This window comes from Neovison vison, chromosome 7, assembly GCF_020171115.1.
Source record: "Neovison vison isolate M4711 chromosome 7, ASM_NN_V1, whole genome shotgun sequence".
NCBI classification, from domain to species: Eukaryota; Metazoa; Chordata; class Mammalia; order Carnivora; family Mustelidae; genus Neogale; species Neogale vison.
Window position 1 is genome coordinate 154,954,767 of NC_058097.1, and position 12,875 is coordinate 154,967,641.

The following is a 12,875-nucleotide window of genomic DNA, read 5'->3' on the forward strand; positions in this document are numbered from 1 at the left end:
CTTTCCCAGGACATGGTGATCTGGGCCCACTACAAACTGGACACAACAAACAGACCCTCGTGCTTACTAATGGACAGCCCAATCCCCCAGCCTACCATGATATCAACCAATTGTTATTTATGAAGAGACCCAGCTCTCTTACCACCACCCTCTAGAACAACTCAAAGTCTTATCAATATTCTCTAAATACCCTGTGAAATGAAGGCTGTTGAAAGGTCCATCTTGAGCTCTCCCAGAGTATTCCTCAGTCAAGAAATCCATTCTTCAGTCTTTGACCTCCAACCTTACCTAGGGAAGGACTTAAGAAAATAGTAAGGCTTACAACACATCACAGCCATAGCTATGGTTTATTGAGCACCTCTTACACACCCAGCCCTGGCTATAGATTTTCTCAGCAGATGGGAGATGAGAAGAGAGATGCCAGGGCAGAAAGTTCACGTGGTGGCTCCTGAGAGATGGGAAGAGGAGCAAACCCAGAGATGCCCTGAATTTCAAACCAGCTAGTTCCCCCATTTGGAGGAACCCTAATTCCCAGATACCCTTGTATTTTCACAGTGAACTCCTTACTCTTTAGCTAGCCCAAGTGATTTTATGCTTCTCACAACCAAGAAGCCTTCAATAGAGCGGGGCTGAACCAGGGGATTTAATCACACATTAGTCTTGGGACGGCAAAAGGGATATACCAGTCCCTGGGTCAGTGACTTGCTGGATACAGTCTTCAGAGTTCTGAGCCTGGAGTTCAAGACTTGCCTCTTCTTTCAAGGCGGGCCCAGAGGTCACCTGCGCTTATAGAGACATGGCTGAAGCTTCAGGCCTGTGAGCTGAGCCTTGGGCCCTACCCGAGGAGGCCCAGTCTTTTCAAAGTCAAACAAGAAGAAGTGGCTGTTGGTAAGATCCTAGGGGTAGAAAAGACCTAGTGAGCTCCAAATCTTTACCCCAGCTCTCAAAACACCTCTGTAGATGCCCCGCCCTTGCTCAGAAAGGTTCCCAGGACTCTCCCATGTGTCATGCCTTCAAAGAGCAAACATCTGTGTCTGTGTGTATGGCCTCTTTCCTTAACATCATTACCCTAAAAAAGACCAAACGAGACAAAAATAGGAAGACTTCATGGGGCCCTCACCTTGGAGATGACCTTGAAGCCCAGTTTGGTTACAGCCCCCAGGAAGGTCCGAACATCTTCAAACCGGCTACTGACTTCAGCCACTTTCAAGAGACCCCTGAGAAGAGTGAGAAGTTCTATGTAAATGCAGACATATACCTGTACACATATACACACATCTGTGTGCTGGGAGCACCTACCCTTGTTTCAGCACCCGATTTGCCTCCTCTAGGAAGTCCCTGATGTTGGTTCCCATCAGTGAAAGGCAGAACACAGCCACATCCACAGATTCATCCTCCAGAGGCACCTGGAAAGAGTGGGAAAACTGTACAAAGCGTACAACATGCGTAGGAGAAATCCAGCACTGAGGGATGCCTGGGTGGCTCAGTCGGTTAAGTGTCTGCCTTTGGCTTGGGTCATGATCCCAGGGACTAAGCCCCACATTGGGCTCCCTTCTCAAGGGGAGGTCTGGTTCTCTCCATCTGCTTGTGCTCTCTTTCAAATAAATAAAATCTTAAAAAAAAACCCAAAAAACCACAAATATTTTTTAGAAATTATTAATTAATTCCGCACTGATTGCTAGCACCAGACACTAGAATGGGGGTGCGTAAAGGGAGGGAGCATTAGAGATTAGCACATAGAGGTTGGGTCTAGAGCATAGACCAGATACAGAGATAGAGAGATAGAAGGGTTTACCTGGGCCATGTCACACACAGTGACCCTGGGGTCCAGAGAGGCCAAGTCAAAGCAGTGCACAGGGTTCCGGATACTTGAGGCCAGGCGGCAGTCCCCGCAGCCAAAGTCAGCTACCACCAGGGACGCGGGCCTGGGAGTGGAGGGGAGGGATCACTCACTGGTCTAGCCTGAGCTATGACTGACCCACATTGCTTCTCAGAGTGCCCAACCCCCATTCACCGCTGGCGAAGATCCTTGGCGATGCGGTCCACTGGCTGCAGTGGCCACTTCTTGACTTGGCTCTGGAAGCCACGGTGATAGAGGAGAAAGGCCTCAGGGTCTTCCTGGAAGAGACGCTGTGCAGCACTGCTAGGCCCTGAGTATAGCTGTTCATTGAGGTAGCGAAATCGGGCACCATCCAGCCGCTGTGCCATGCGGGCTCGCAGCGCCCCTGCCCGATCCTCATGATTATCTGGGCTAGGGGCAGGAGGCATCTCTGTCTCCTCTGTGAGTACTGTGGCTGGAGCCTGGTCAGGTGGCCGAAACTTGTTCTTATGTCTACGTTTGTTCTTCTGCCGGTTCCGCCACTGCTTGCGACTCAAGGTCTGGGGGGGGTTGGCAGAAGTGGAGCCAAGACTCGGCTTGGATTGATTATTTGTAGCAGTACTCTTCCAAGCTTTGGAACCTGAACAGAGGGAGATGAGAGAGCATATTCGGGGCAACAGCCCCTGCATTCTGAGGTTTGGCAATCATCCTGACCAATCCCTGTCCTTGAGAAAGAGACTATGGCCTGGATGAAAACATTTCTTACTGACTAACCCCAAACCTAATGGTAGCAGGTAACCTGTGCCATGTATCAGATCAGTTGATTGCCTCCCCCGCCCCGCCCATCTCACACACATATACAAATCCACTAGTACCTGTTTTGTTATCCTTGTCTAGATGCTGGGCGGGGTTTGAGGGGGGCTGTTTCTGGCACTTCCTCTTTCTCTTCTGTTCTTCAGCAGGGTCACTGGCATTCAGAATCCCTCTGAGGCACTTTTTCTTCCCTTTTACTTCCTTTTCTTCATAGTCACTGCCAGGTGGACCCTGTTTTTGACATTTCTTCTTCCTCTTCTTTTCTACGTCAACAGAAGCACTAGCAGATGAGGCCTTTTTCAGGCATTTTTTCTTCCTTTCCACCACATCCTCCTCAGAGTCACTGTCAGGCAGGCTGGGGGATTGCTGGGGAAGAGATGCTGCCTCCAGGGCCCGTAAAGTAGCCAAGAGCTGACGGTGCTTAGAGCCCTGAGAGAAAACAGGGGAAGAGAGAAGGGGTGAGGTAAATAGATGGGGCCTAAAGAATAAGAAGGCAGAGATGGAGACCTGATTCAGATGCTGGCAGAAGCATCCAGATTATTCTTAGTTAACTTCTCTAGCTTGTCATGAAGCCTGCCAGACCCTGAACAACTTTTAAGTCACCATCTCAACCTCTGGGAGGCTGGAGAGCAGAGAAACCACCCACCTCACTTCTTCAATTTGCAGATGAGAAAGCGGAGTTTCCCAAGGGAATGTGGTAAGGCCACAAGGCAGCAGGAGTTCCAACACTCATCTCAGGCTTTTGCCTGCAACTTTCTGTATCTTTCTATAAAAGCTACAGACGTTTCTGAAAACAAGAGTGACAGGATCACAGGTGTGCACTTAAGATGAGTCTAGCTGTGGTATAGAGAATACGTGGAAAGGGACAACCGGCAGATAGAAAGGCCAGTGGCACAGATTATAGCAGTGGGTTGACGCGATGAAGAGGACGGGAAAAAGCAGGCGGATTCCTTGTTGGATGCTGACTGAAAGGTGGAAGAGCCTGAGAGTACAGCAGCCTTCACATCTGCAAAGGCTTAAAGGAGAAGGTTTCTTGTATGGAAGGCCTTCTGGATTGAAGTCCTGTTGGGAGGTACCAGGCCAGGCACTTAACCTGGACTTCTCAGTACCCACTCTGCACTACTGCTTTAGAACAGTAGTGCTGATAAAATCCTTCACTGTCATTCACTCTTAATCTCTCCAATCCAATCTCCACACTGAAACCAAGGACTTTTCCAAAATGCAAATCTTAAGAAATCATTCCCCTGCTAAAACCATTTTATTGGCTTCTACTGTTAAAATATGCAAAACTTCAACCTCCCCAAATTCAATGGCATACCCTCTGTGCTCCAACCACACGCATAATTGTGTGGGTGACCCTAACAACAGGACATGCTTTCTTCCCCCCAGGGCCTCTGCACGTGCTTTTCGCCTCCAATAATTCATCCTCACTTCACTGACTTCTACTCAACAGCTTTCACTTAGTCGGGTCTTCTGTTGGCCGCAGGCGCCCCCCGCTCCAACGCGCGCGCGGGCACACACACACACACAGAGCGAGCCCCGGTGCCCGGATCCACCAGGGTAAGCTCGGTTGGAAGAGCTCCGGGCAGGGCCGGTCACCTTGATTTGCGAGGCTGAGGCGGGCAGAGGCCGTGAGGCTACAGGCCGGAGGTCCGTGGCTACTGGGGCCTCCTCGGTCCACTCGGGCTCCTCAAACATGCTGGTGCGGTGGGCGAAATCCCCGCGTCCACACGCCTTTCCACGCGCACAGCGTGTCTTTACTAAACCTGGCGCGCAGAGCATCCGGAACTGAGCCGGAAACCAAAGAGTGAAGCTCTGTGTGGCTAGAGTGGCCGGCGCGGCGCCGGAAATCATCGAGTTTAGGTACTGCCGGCTAGAAGGGCAAGGAAGGCGAGAGGGAGGGAGCAATGGGGACCCGCGCTGGCCAGAGAGGGCCAGGGGCGGGGCCGGGCGGCGGGCGCGGCCGGACGGGAGTTCCCCGAAGAAGGCTCCTCCAGCCCGAGTCCCGGTGAGTGCGGGAGCACCCGTGCCCTTCCCTAAGGCTCGATCCCTGCCAACCGTCAGCCTTCACTCGGCCCGAATACCGAGTAGGGAACGAGGGCCATCCCCGGGAAGGACCCCCGATCGCCTTTCTCAGGGTATAGAGCGCCTGAACTCCCCCTCCCCCCCGGTCTGTTCTCGGGTAGGGTCCCCGAGCTTGTTCGCCGACACCCCTTCAGGGGACTCTCCTTCCTAATCACCTTCTACCTCGCGCGGACCCGCCGTACCCTCGCGCCCAGGGGACACAGGGATCATCCCGCCTAGCCGAACTCCTTCCCAGACCTCCACTAGCCGGGGAGGCAGCGGGAGACCCCCACCCCCTTATCTCCGGTAAGGGACAAAGCTTTCGGGTTTCACCCCCACCCCTTCCCACAGTCCGCAGGCTTCCCCAATCTAGGGGACTAGCGCCGGGACGCTGCTATGGACGACATTTTCACTCAGTGCCGGGAGGGCAACGCGGTGGCCGTTCGCCTGTGGCTGGACAACACGGAGAACGACCTCAACCAGGGGTGAGCTGAAGTGGCTGGTGGGTGAGAAGGGCAAATACTGCTCCTCTCCGCGATGTGGGGTGTTCACGTTGGCTGGGGCGGCTGACTTTACTACCCAGGACTACGAGTGCAAAGCACAGCCTGTGGGGGGGGGCAGAGGGTCTCCACAGAGGAAGCTGTGTTCCTGATGAATCTTGACTGCTCAATAAGAGTTTCACAGGCACTGGCTGCAGAGAGCTTTCCAGCCTCAGTGAACTGCATGGGCGAAAGCTAGGAGACAAGACAGAGAATGGAGTGTTTGGGAATTGTCTACAGGTCCATATGGCTGGAGGATAGATGACTTCTATGGGCTTCTGTGGGCTGAAGCATTGGGTACTAGTGGTAAACCACGGAAGATAAGACTGGAGAGGTCTGCTGCAAGAGCCCACCAGATCATGCAAGGATATTTATACTATAATAAGGTTATTATTCTAAGAACAAGAGTTTAAAGCCCTGCTATGATATGATGAGATTGTCCATTTAAGTGTCATCTTGGATACCTTCTCAAGAGCAGGCGGCCATTTGGAGAAGCAGTTACTTGGTCTGTGCCAGAGGTGGTGATGCCTTAGACTAGAATGGGGGCCGATATAAAAAGAAGAAAGTGATTGGATTCCTGAAATCTTCAGAATAAAGAATTGATGAGACTTGGTGTGGGAAGTGTGGAAGCAAAGATGATGACCGGGGTTCTGGCTCAGACTCTTAGGTAGATAGTGGTTGCTTTTACTGAGTTGGACATGGCTGAAGGATGATGACTGCTGCTGTGACATGTTAAAGTGACTGTACAGTTGAGTGGAAACATTGAGTAGGTTGTTGATTATGCAGATTCGGATTTCAGGAGAGAGATCTGACTTGGAGACCCAGATTTGGGAGATTTTAGCATATAGATGATACCTGAAGACATGGGTGTGACAGAGAGGGGATGAGAAGCCTGCAAGATTGAAAAGGTGCAACTGGGGGTTGCAGAAGAAACAGGAAAAGATGTTAGTAAAGCTCAGAGAAGTGAATGTTTCAACGAAGGGGGAGTGGTCAACAGTAGGATAGGCTGTTGATGAGTTAAAGAACTTTAGCACTTTAAAGTAACGTCTGAATTTATAATTAATAATGTATTTGATGATCTTTGTGAAGCCTGCTGTAGAGGAAAACGGTTGAAGAAAACAGACTACACTGGTTCCTTCATTTAAAGTATTGTGGACACCTCCTATGCTAGAGGCCCATGCCAGGCATCAAGGCAACAGCGTGGTGGTGGGTTGAATGGGAGATGCGGAAATAGTGAATGTAGGCAAGTTCTTTAAGGTCAGCTGAGACAGGCAAGAAAAGCAGTAGTGATGCTGATGATTCAGGATGGTGGTTTTTAATTTTATTTCTTCAGTTTTTAGGTTTGAGGGGGTAAGGATCACCTGTCATCTTCATCTAGACTTCTACAGGTTCTCATTAGCCTTTATGCTATTCCTCTGTAATTCCTGGTAACTTTTTTCCGTTTTTCATATATTTATAATTTCTGTAATTCTTTCATAATTCTTCAAAGGGTGCTCAGATAAAGATAGCACTCTTGCTTTGTTGGTAGGGTTATAAAGGCTTAGGTGAAGTTGTCCAGGGGAACTTGCATTTTATAAAACTCTTTAGTGCCAAAAGGTGAAGAGGTGGCATTAAACTGGAAGTCTTTGGGGCTGGTTTGAGGGGAAAGGCTTTGGGGGCCCAAGCAGGTATATGCTGGATATGAGGTGGGTTAAATTCCCTCCAGGACTCTTTGGGAATATAGTCTGTGGCCCTGAGGTGACAGGCAGTCTGACAGTGAGTGGAACCCTGTGCTCTTATTTTTGCCCTCAGGCACTAGCCTGCTTATGCCACAGACTGCAGGAAACTGATAAACGAGGGCACAAATTAAAGATCTGAGAGGCAAAACTCACTGATAAATAGGGGATGGTTGCTTCAGAGAGGGGGAGGTGGGGCTAACCTTCCAGGAAAGCTTTCAGCTATCTCTAAGTGAGCAGATGAGGGCAGCTGCGGAGGGAAGTCATTAAAGGTCACACACACACCCCCATCTCCTGGGGGAGGAGGACATCTGGATGGCCTGCAGCAGTCAGACCCCTGATCCGTTTCAGGCCATAACTAGAGCCCCCACAAGGGAAGTGACCGCAACACTAAGGCATCCGGAGGCTGCGGTCTCAGACCACAGACCGCCCCCCTGTCCCGCCCCTTGGATCCTCACACACACCAGACTGGAGGGAATTTCCTTTTATGGCCCCAGGCTGTCCGGCAGGCCCAACTCCCACCAAGTGTTTTCTTCTTCTTTTTTCTTTGTACAGCTCTTTTACTTTAGAAAATGTGTGTCCTTGGCAGGGGAAAAGTCAGTTTTCTTTCTAAAGAAGTCACTCTTCTATTCCTGTTTTCTGGGACTCAAGACTGTTTGAGTGGAGGAATCCTGTTTTACCAAATCAAATCCTCATTTGATATCTGCCTCATTGGTAATGACTTATCAAAAGTATTCCTTTTTCCTTATAAACCCTTCCAAAACATTATTTTAATGCCAGTCCATTTTTAGATTTTAGGTTTCAGTACAGAGCCAATCAGTAAGCTTGCTTCTTCTCCCATGAGTTGTGGCTTTCCTTCTCCAAACACCCCTCCCTTGTATTAACATGCACTAAACAACTTCTGTTAATCCATTCTCTCAAAAATTCAGTCTAGCAGACAAGACAGCTCATTAAGATGTTTACAGTCCAGCGCCACAAGTAGTGTATTAGGGGCATATGAAATGCATTGGAAACAAAAAGGACCAACAGATGTTGCAAAAGGAATGCAGAGGAAACCAGATAAAATGCTACCATTTAATGAGATAGGGCATGCCAAGGAAAAAAGGCTAGTGGGAGATGTTGATGAAGGCAGTGAATCATATGTATTTGTTGAGATTTCAGGTGGTAGTTGGTTAGGTTTGAAGCTCAGGGGTCTGAAGACCTTTGAAGGTCTTAATCGGATGGCTTTGGGAGTTGCTGGCATGAATGAGAATCAGAATCCTGGACAGGCAAGGTTTCTAGGGAGATTTTTCAGAATGACTATCAGTTTTTTCCATATCAAAGCCTTTGCCCCACCTCCAGATCAATGACCATTGTCTCTTCCTCAAAGGGATGATCATGGCTTCTCCCCCTTGCACTGGGCCTGCCGAGAGGGCCGTTCAGCTGTGGTTGAGATGCTGATCATGCGGGGGGCACGAATCAATGTGATGAACCGTGGGGATGACACTCCCCTGCACCTGGCAGCCAGTCATGGACACCGTGATATTGTGCAGAAGGTATGCATGAATGTTCTTTCACATACATTACATACATGTCTGGAAGTCAGTCACAAGCATTATGTGTACTCTTCTCCCTCCTTACATGCCTCAACTCCCATCTCCTCTGTCTTCTGCCTCTTCTACTTGGCCATGGGGACCAGCTCTTGCAGTATAAAGCTGACATCAATGCAGTGAATGAGCATGGAAACGTGCCCCTGCACTATGCCTGTTTTTGGGGCCAAGATCAGGTTGCAGAGGTGAGTACCAAAGCCCTGAGACCTGGGATGGGTGGGTAGCAACGTCTGAGCCTGAATGGGAGATTCTAGAACCTTCAATCCATTCTGTAAGTATTGCTGAATATTTGACACTCAGATCTGGTACTATATCTGTATTGATGGTTGATTGTGATTGCCAGGGAGGTAGCAGAGCCCATCATCACAACCACCTTTTCGTTCCAGGACCTGGTGGCTAATGGGGCTCTTGTCAGCATTTGTAACAAGTATGGAGAGATGCCTGTGGACAAAGCCAAGGCACCCCTGAGAGAGCTCCTCCGAGGTCTGTCCCCAACTCCAGTTCGTATCCTCTCTTGTCCCTGCCTATCTCCTCGCTCCGTACTACAGCTGGGGCCAAAGCTGTTTTTCTTCCCCAGAGCGGGCAGAGAAGATGGGCCAGAACCTTAACCGTATTCCATACAAGGACACTTTCTGGAAGGGAACCACCCGCACTCGGCCCCGTGAGTCAGTTGTAAGGGGAGGGATGGTCAAAGGAATAACCCTGGGCTGTTGGAGCTGGGTTAGGTGAAGCTTGGGTACCTGACCTGTGCACATTCTCAGGAAATGGGACTCTGAACAAACACTCTGGCATTGACTACAAACAGCTCAACTTTTTGGCAAAGCTCAACGAGAATCACTCTGGAGAGGTGACCCTGCCTTTCTTGGCCCTCCCTCCCCAATCCCCTACAAATTACCTGCCCTGCACCTTTTTTAAGTTTTTCTTCCAGTTAGCGGACAAGAAAGCAGGGGCCTTAGTTAAAGCTTCCTAACCCTTACCTGTCTCTCAGCTATGGAAGGGCCGTTGGCAGGGCAATGACATCGTCGTGAAGGTGCTAAAGGTTCGAGACTGGAGTACAAGGAAGAGCAGGGACTTCAACGAGGAGTGTCCCCGTCTCAGGTGGGGCAAGGCCTAAACGGGAAGCTGCTGGTTCCAAGGAACCCTGACTAGCACCCAAAAGGAGATCTTTTATGCTGATCTCAGCTAGGGATACTCTCCCTCTTCCAGGATTTTCTCGCATCCAAATGTGCTCCCAGTGCTAGGTGCCTGTCAGTCTCCACCTGCTCCTCACCCCACCCTCATCACACACTGGATGCCATATGGATCCCTGTACAATGTATTACATGAAGGCACCAGTGAGTAGGGGATACCAAATCTCATGGGATGGGCGCAGGGTGTGTGAGCCTCCCCAAACTCTTTTGACTCTTGCCTCTTTAGATTTTGTTGTGGACCAGAGCCAGGCTGTGAAGTTTGCGTTGGACATGGCACGGGGCATGGCCTTCCTACACACATTAGAGCCCCTCATCCCACGACATGCACTCAATAGCCGTAGTGTAATGGTGAGGTCACACTTCCTTCCTGGCCCAGGCCCCCAGCCCCCTTTTCCTGTCTAGAATAGGACTTACCTCCTTCCACATTATCTATCTTCTCTTCCTCAGATTGATGAGGACATGACTGCCCGAATCAGCATGGCCGACGTCAAGTTCTCCTTCCAGTGCCCTGGGCGCATGTATGCACCTGCCTGGGTGGCCCCTGAAGGTGAGTGAGGGCATCATGTTGGGAGGTGGAGAAGGGCCAGCTCAGTAGTAATGGAAGGGGGCAGAGACAGGACAGGCAGCTGGAACAGTTAAGTCCTGTTCCTCCAGCACTGCAGAAGAAGCCTGAAGATACAAACAGACGCTCAGCAGACATGTGGAGTTTTGCAGTGCTTCTGTGGGAACTGGTGACACGGGAGGTACCCTTTGCTGACCTCTCCAACATGGAGATTGGAATGAAGGTGAGAGCACAACTCTATGTACTTGTGTTGGGGGAATGGTGGTGGTGACGACAGTAACTATAGCAGGGCTGGGCTCTTCCCATATTTGTTCAAATATGCAGTAATCCTGTCCTGAGGACTAGAGAGGCCTCTCCCCACAGGATATTCAAGTTCTGAAACCCATTTTGTTTTTTCCTGTACTTGCAGGTGGCACTGGAAGGCCTTCGGCCTACTATCCCACCAGGCATTTCCCCCCATGTGTGTAAGCTCATGAAGATCTGCATGAATGAAGACCCTGCTAAGCGGCCTAAATTTGACATGATTGTGCCTATCCTGGAGAAGATGCAGGACAAGTAGAGCTGGAAAGCCCTTGCCTAAACTCCAGAGATGTCAGGACACGGTTAGGGGAGTAGGTCTCCCCAAAGCAGCAGGCTTCTGGTTGCCTCCCCTGCCTCCAGTCATGGTACTACCCCAGCCATGGGGCCCATCCCCTGCCCCCATCCCTACCACTGCAGCCCCCAAAGGGGCTAGGCTCAGAGCTTTGTCACTTGCCACACGGTATCTCCCAGCATGGGAGGGACCAGCCCTGCCTGTCACAATAAAGTTTATTATGAAAACAGGCTGGTGTGGGGACAAGGGGACAGACAAGTACATTTAGGTTGGGTGGCTCAGGTGAAGTAGTGCGGCTTCTTCACATTGATGCCATACTCGCTGAGGGCAGGGGTCAAGTCCTCCATGGTTAGAGTGTACTTGCGGTCCTGAGGGAAGAGGGAAGAGCACCAGCTGAGCTCAGGAATCTCAGATTTCAATCCCAGATGGGTGACCCTGAGTAGGTCTTTCACCTCCCCTAGGACTTAGTTTCCCCAAAGAGATTTCAGGACAATTAAACCTCCGACATTGTGGGAGGTAATTACTGATTCAATGAGCCTCCCCTCACACCTTGCTCTTGCTTCGGGAGCTGCCAGAAGCTGTGCCCTTCATTTTGCAGTGCTGTAGGGCATCGTTGGCAATATCTGAGATGAATTTCTGGGCAGCTAGGGAGATGAGCCGAATTCTAGAGAGAAAAAACTAGTGTGAGAAGGAGATGGAACAATAAACCACATTAGCACTCAAGGTTCTAACCTACCCACCCAGACTGTACTCACATGCGTGGGTCCGAAGCCTCAAAGCCAGCACGGTTCAGGTAGTAACCAGTCACTGCGTCTGGGATCTGAGAGATCAATGAGACGACTGTCAGTATTTGCTCTAGGCACTGAGGGGCTGAGAGGGGGAGGGAAATGGAGGAAGGCTTGGCTTTCAGGAAGCTCAGTTTGGGTGGGCAGAACTAGTAGGGGAGCAAGTGCAAAAGGAGACTGGAAATCCAAGCAGTGTAGCAGAAAAGTTGGCCTGACAGCGCGCCAATAGCCTTGTTCAGGCAGGAAGCCCACCGTAGGCGTATAATCCTCCAGCTGCATCAGGAAATCCACCAGAGGCGTGCTGGACACCACCGGCTTCACGTCTCCGTTGGCCGCGCTCGGCAGTACATAAACCCCGTTAGACATGGCCCCCTCCGGGGGCGCCGCGCCGCCAGCCGACACCGGAGCTGGAGGAAAACCAGCAGACAGACATGGAGGTGGGAGATGCGGGGCCCCGGCTAGGTCTAATCCTCTGCCCTCACCCACTACTGGACCCAGCCCTAGCGCTGCCCTCACCCTCACCCGTCCCGGCCCTCACCCGCCCCGCGCCGCTCGGCCGGCTCCCCGGCCCGCGCCGCCACGGGTCCCGTGCCCCCTGCCGCAGCTCCAGCCCCAGGTCCCCCTGCAGTCCCCGCGGGGCTGGCCTTATTCTCCGCAGCGGTGCCGGCGGGCAATGCTGCGGGGGCCGAGACCGCGGGCGCCGGGCCCGTGGCCGAGGCAGCGGAGCCCGGCGCCGCCTCGGGGTCCGCGCCGGAGCCGCTGCAGCTCATCGGGCCGGTGGAAGAGGCGGCGAACAGAGCCGCTTCCGCTTCCGCTCACGTTACGCACACACCACGGGTGACGTCACACGCTCCACGCTTCGCCCCTCCCTCGCCGAGTGTGCTGTTTCTCTACCGTCTCCTGTCTCCTGGTTGTTTACCAGCCTGTGAGGTGTCTCCGAAGGCGGTCTCCCACGCGGCCATACTGCTAAGCCTTTTCGCCAGGGTGGGAACCGTCAAGGTCTAAGACCCTTTTCCGCAGGTCTGGGACTCGTCTTCCAACTTGGCGCTTAAAGACTTTGTTTTTGGGACACCCCTTAACTACAGGTTGCCTGCCAGTCTGCATCCTTTCTAGTTCCCTTATTCAGCCTTTTAAGGGTTCGAAAGCCCCACTCCCCTCCAGCTGCCGGGAGAAGTGACAGCAGGGAAGCGAACAGTGCTGCTGTAGA

At 51.6% G+C, this 12,875-nt stretch overlaps 3 protein-coding genes across 4 annotated transcripts; 1 reads left to right on the plus strand and 2 right to left on the minus strand.

Moving 5' to 3' along the window:
• Window positions 1-328: 328 nt before the first annotated feature.
• Window positions 329-4,437, minus strand: RRP8 (ribosomal RNA processing 8). The gene is made up of 7 exons (XM_044258731.1): window positions 4,232-4,437; window positions 2,695-3,061; window positions 2,015-2,459; window positions 1,796-1,925; window positions 1,300-1,406; window positions 1,121-1,217; window positions 329-896 (listed from the first exon to the last, which is right to left on the minus strand). The coding sequence occupies exons 1-7, from the start codon at window positions 4,412-4,414 to the stop codon at window positions 777-779; spliced, it is 1,449 nt and encodes a 482-aa protein (XP_044114666.1). The 5' UTR covers window positions 4,415-4,437; the 3' UTR covers window positions 329-776.
• Window positions 4,438-4,553: 116 nt separating this feature from the next.
• On the plus strand, window positions 4,554-11,113 carry ILK (integrin linked kinase). Of its 2 annotated transcripts, none has more exons than XM_044258733.1 (13): window positions 4,554-4,640; window positions 5,048-5,181; window positions 8,320-8,485; window positions 8,629-8,724; window positions 8,926-9,022; window positions 9,117-9,200; window positions 9,301-9,386; window positions 9,528-9,637; window positions 9,746-9,873; window positions 9,956-10,077; window positions 10,177-10,276; window positions 10,384-10,514; window positions 10,701-11,113. In XM_044258733.1, exons 2-13 carry the CDS (start codon window positions 5,093-5,095, stop codon window positions 10,848-10,850), a joined length of 1,359 nt encoding a protein of 452 aa, XP_044114668.1. In that variant the 5' UTR covers window positions 4,554-4,640; window positions 5,048-5,092; the 3' UTR covers window positions 10,851-11,113. The 2 variants fall into 2 exon arrangements, with proteins under 2 accessions (XP_044114668.1, XP_044114669.1); XM_044258734.1 differs by lacking the exon at window positions 4,554-4,640 and adding an exon at window positions 4,649-4,770.
• On the minus strand, window positions 11,081-12,438 carry TAF10 (TATA-box binding protein associated factor 10). The gene is made up of 5 exons (XM_044258735.1): window positions 12,207-12,438; window positions 11,921-12,075; window positions 11,639-11,703; window positions 11,433-11,547; window positions 11,081-11,251 (listed from the first exon to the last, which is right to left on the minus strand). The coding sequence occupies exons 1-5, from the start codon at window positions 12,436-12,438 to the stop codon at window positions 11,162-11,164; spliced, it is 657 nt and encodes a 218-aa protein (XP_044114670.1). The 3' UTR covers window positions 11,081-11,161.
• Between the last annotated feature and the right edge of the window lie 437 nt (window positions 12,439-12,875).

Excerpts from the sequence above, each read along its gene's own strand:
- RRP8 (XM_044258731.1), bottom strand. The coding sequence starts at position 4,414 with ATGCTCTGCGCGCCAGGTTTAGTAAAGACACGCTGTGCGCGTGGAAAG. Across the intron at positions 1,926-2,014 it reads GCCAAGGATCTTCGCCAGCG|GCCCGCGTCCCTGGTGGTAG; the intron begins GTGAATGGGGGT and ends CTCCACTCCCAG. Across the intron at positions 1,218-1,299 it reads AATCGGGTGCTGAAACAAGG|GGGTCTCTTGAAAGTGGCTG; the intron begins GTAGGTGCTCCC and ends CACTCTTCTCAG.
- TAF10 (XM_044258735.1), bottom strand. The coding sequence starts at position 12,438 with ATGAGCTGCAGCGGCTCCGGCGCGGACCCCGAGGCGGCGCCGGGCTCC. Across the intron at positions 11,704-11,920 it reads TGGAGGATTATACGCCTACG|ATCCCAGACGCAGTGACTGG; the intron begins GTGGGCTTCCTG and ends TTGATCTCTCAG. Across the intron at positions 11,548-11,638 it reads GAGGCTTCGGACCCACGCAT|AATTCGGCTCATCTCCCTAG; the intron begins GTGAGTACAGTC and ends TTTTCTCTCTAG.
- ILK (XM_044258733.1), top strand. The coding sequence starts at position 5,093 with ATGGACGACATTTTCACTCAGTGCCGGGAGGGCAACGCGGTGGCCGTT. Across the intron at positions 9,201-9,300 it reads AACCACCCGCACTCGGCCCC|GAAATGGGACTCTGAACAAA; the intron begins GTGAGTCAGTTG and ends GCACATTCTCAG. Across the intron at positions 10,515-10,700 it reads ACATGGAGATTGGAATGAAG|GTGGCACTGGAAGGCCTTCG; the intron begins GTGAGAGCACAA and ends CTGTACTTGCAG.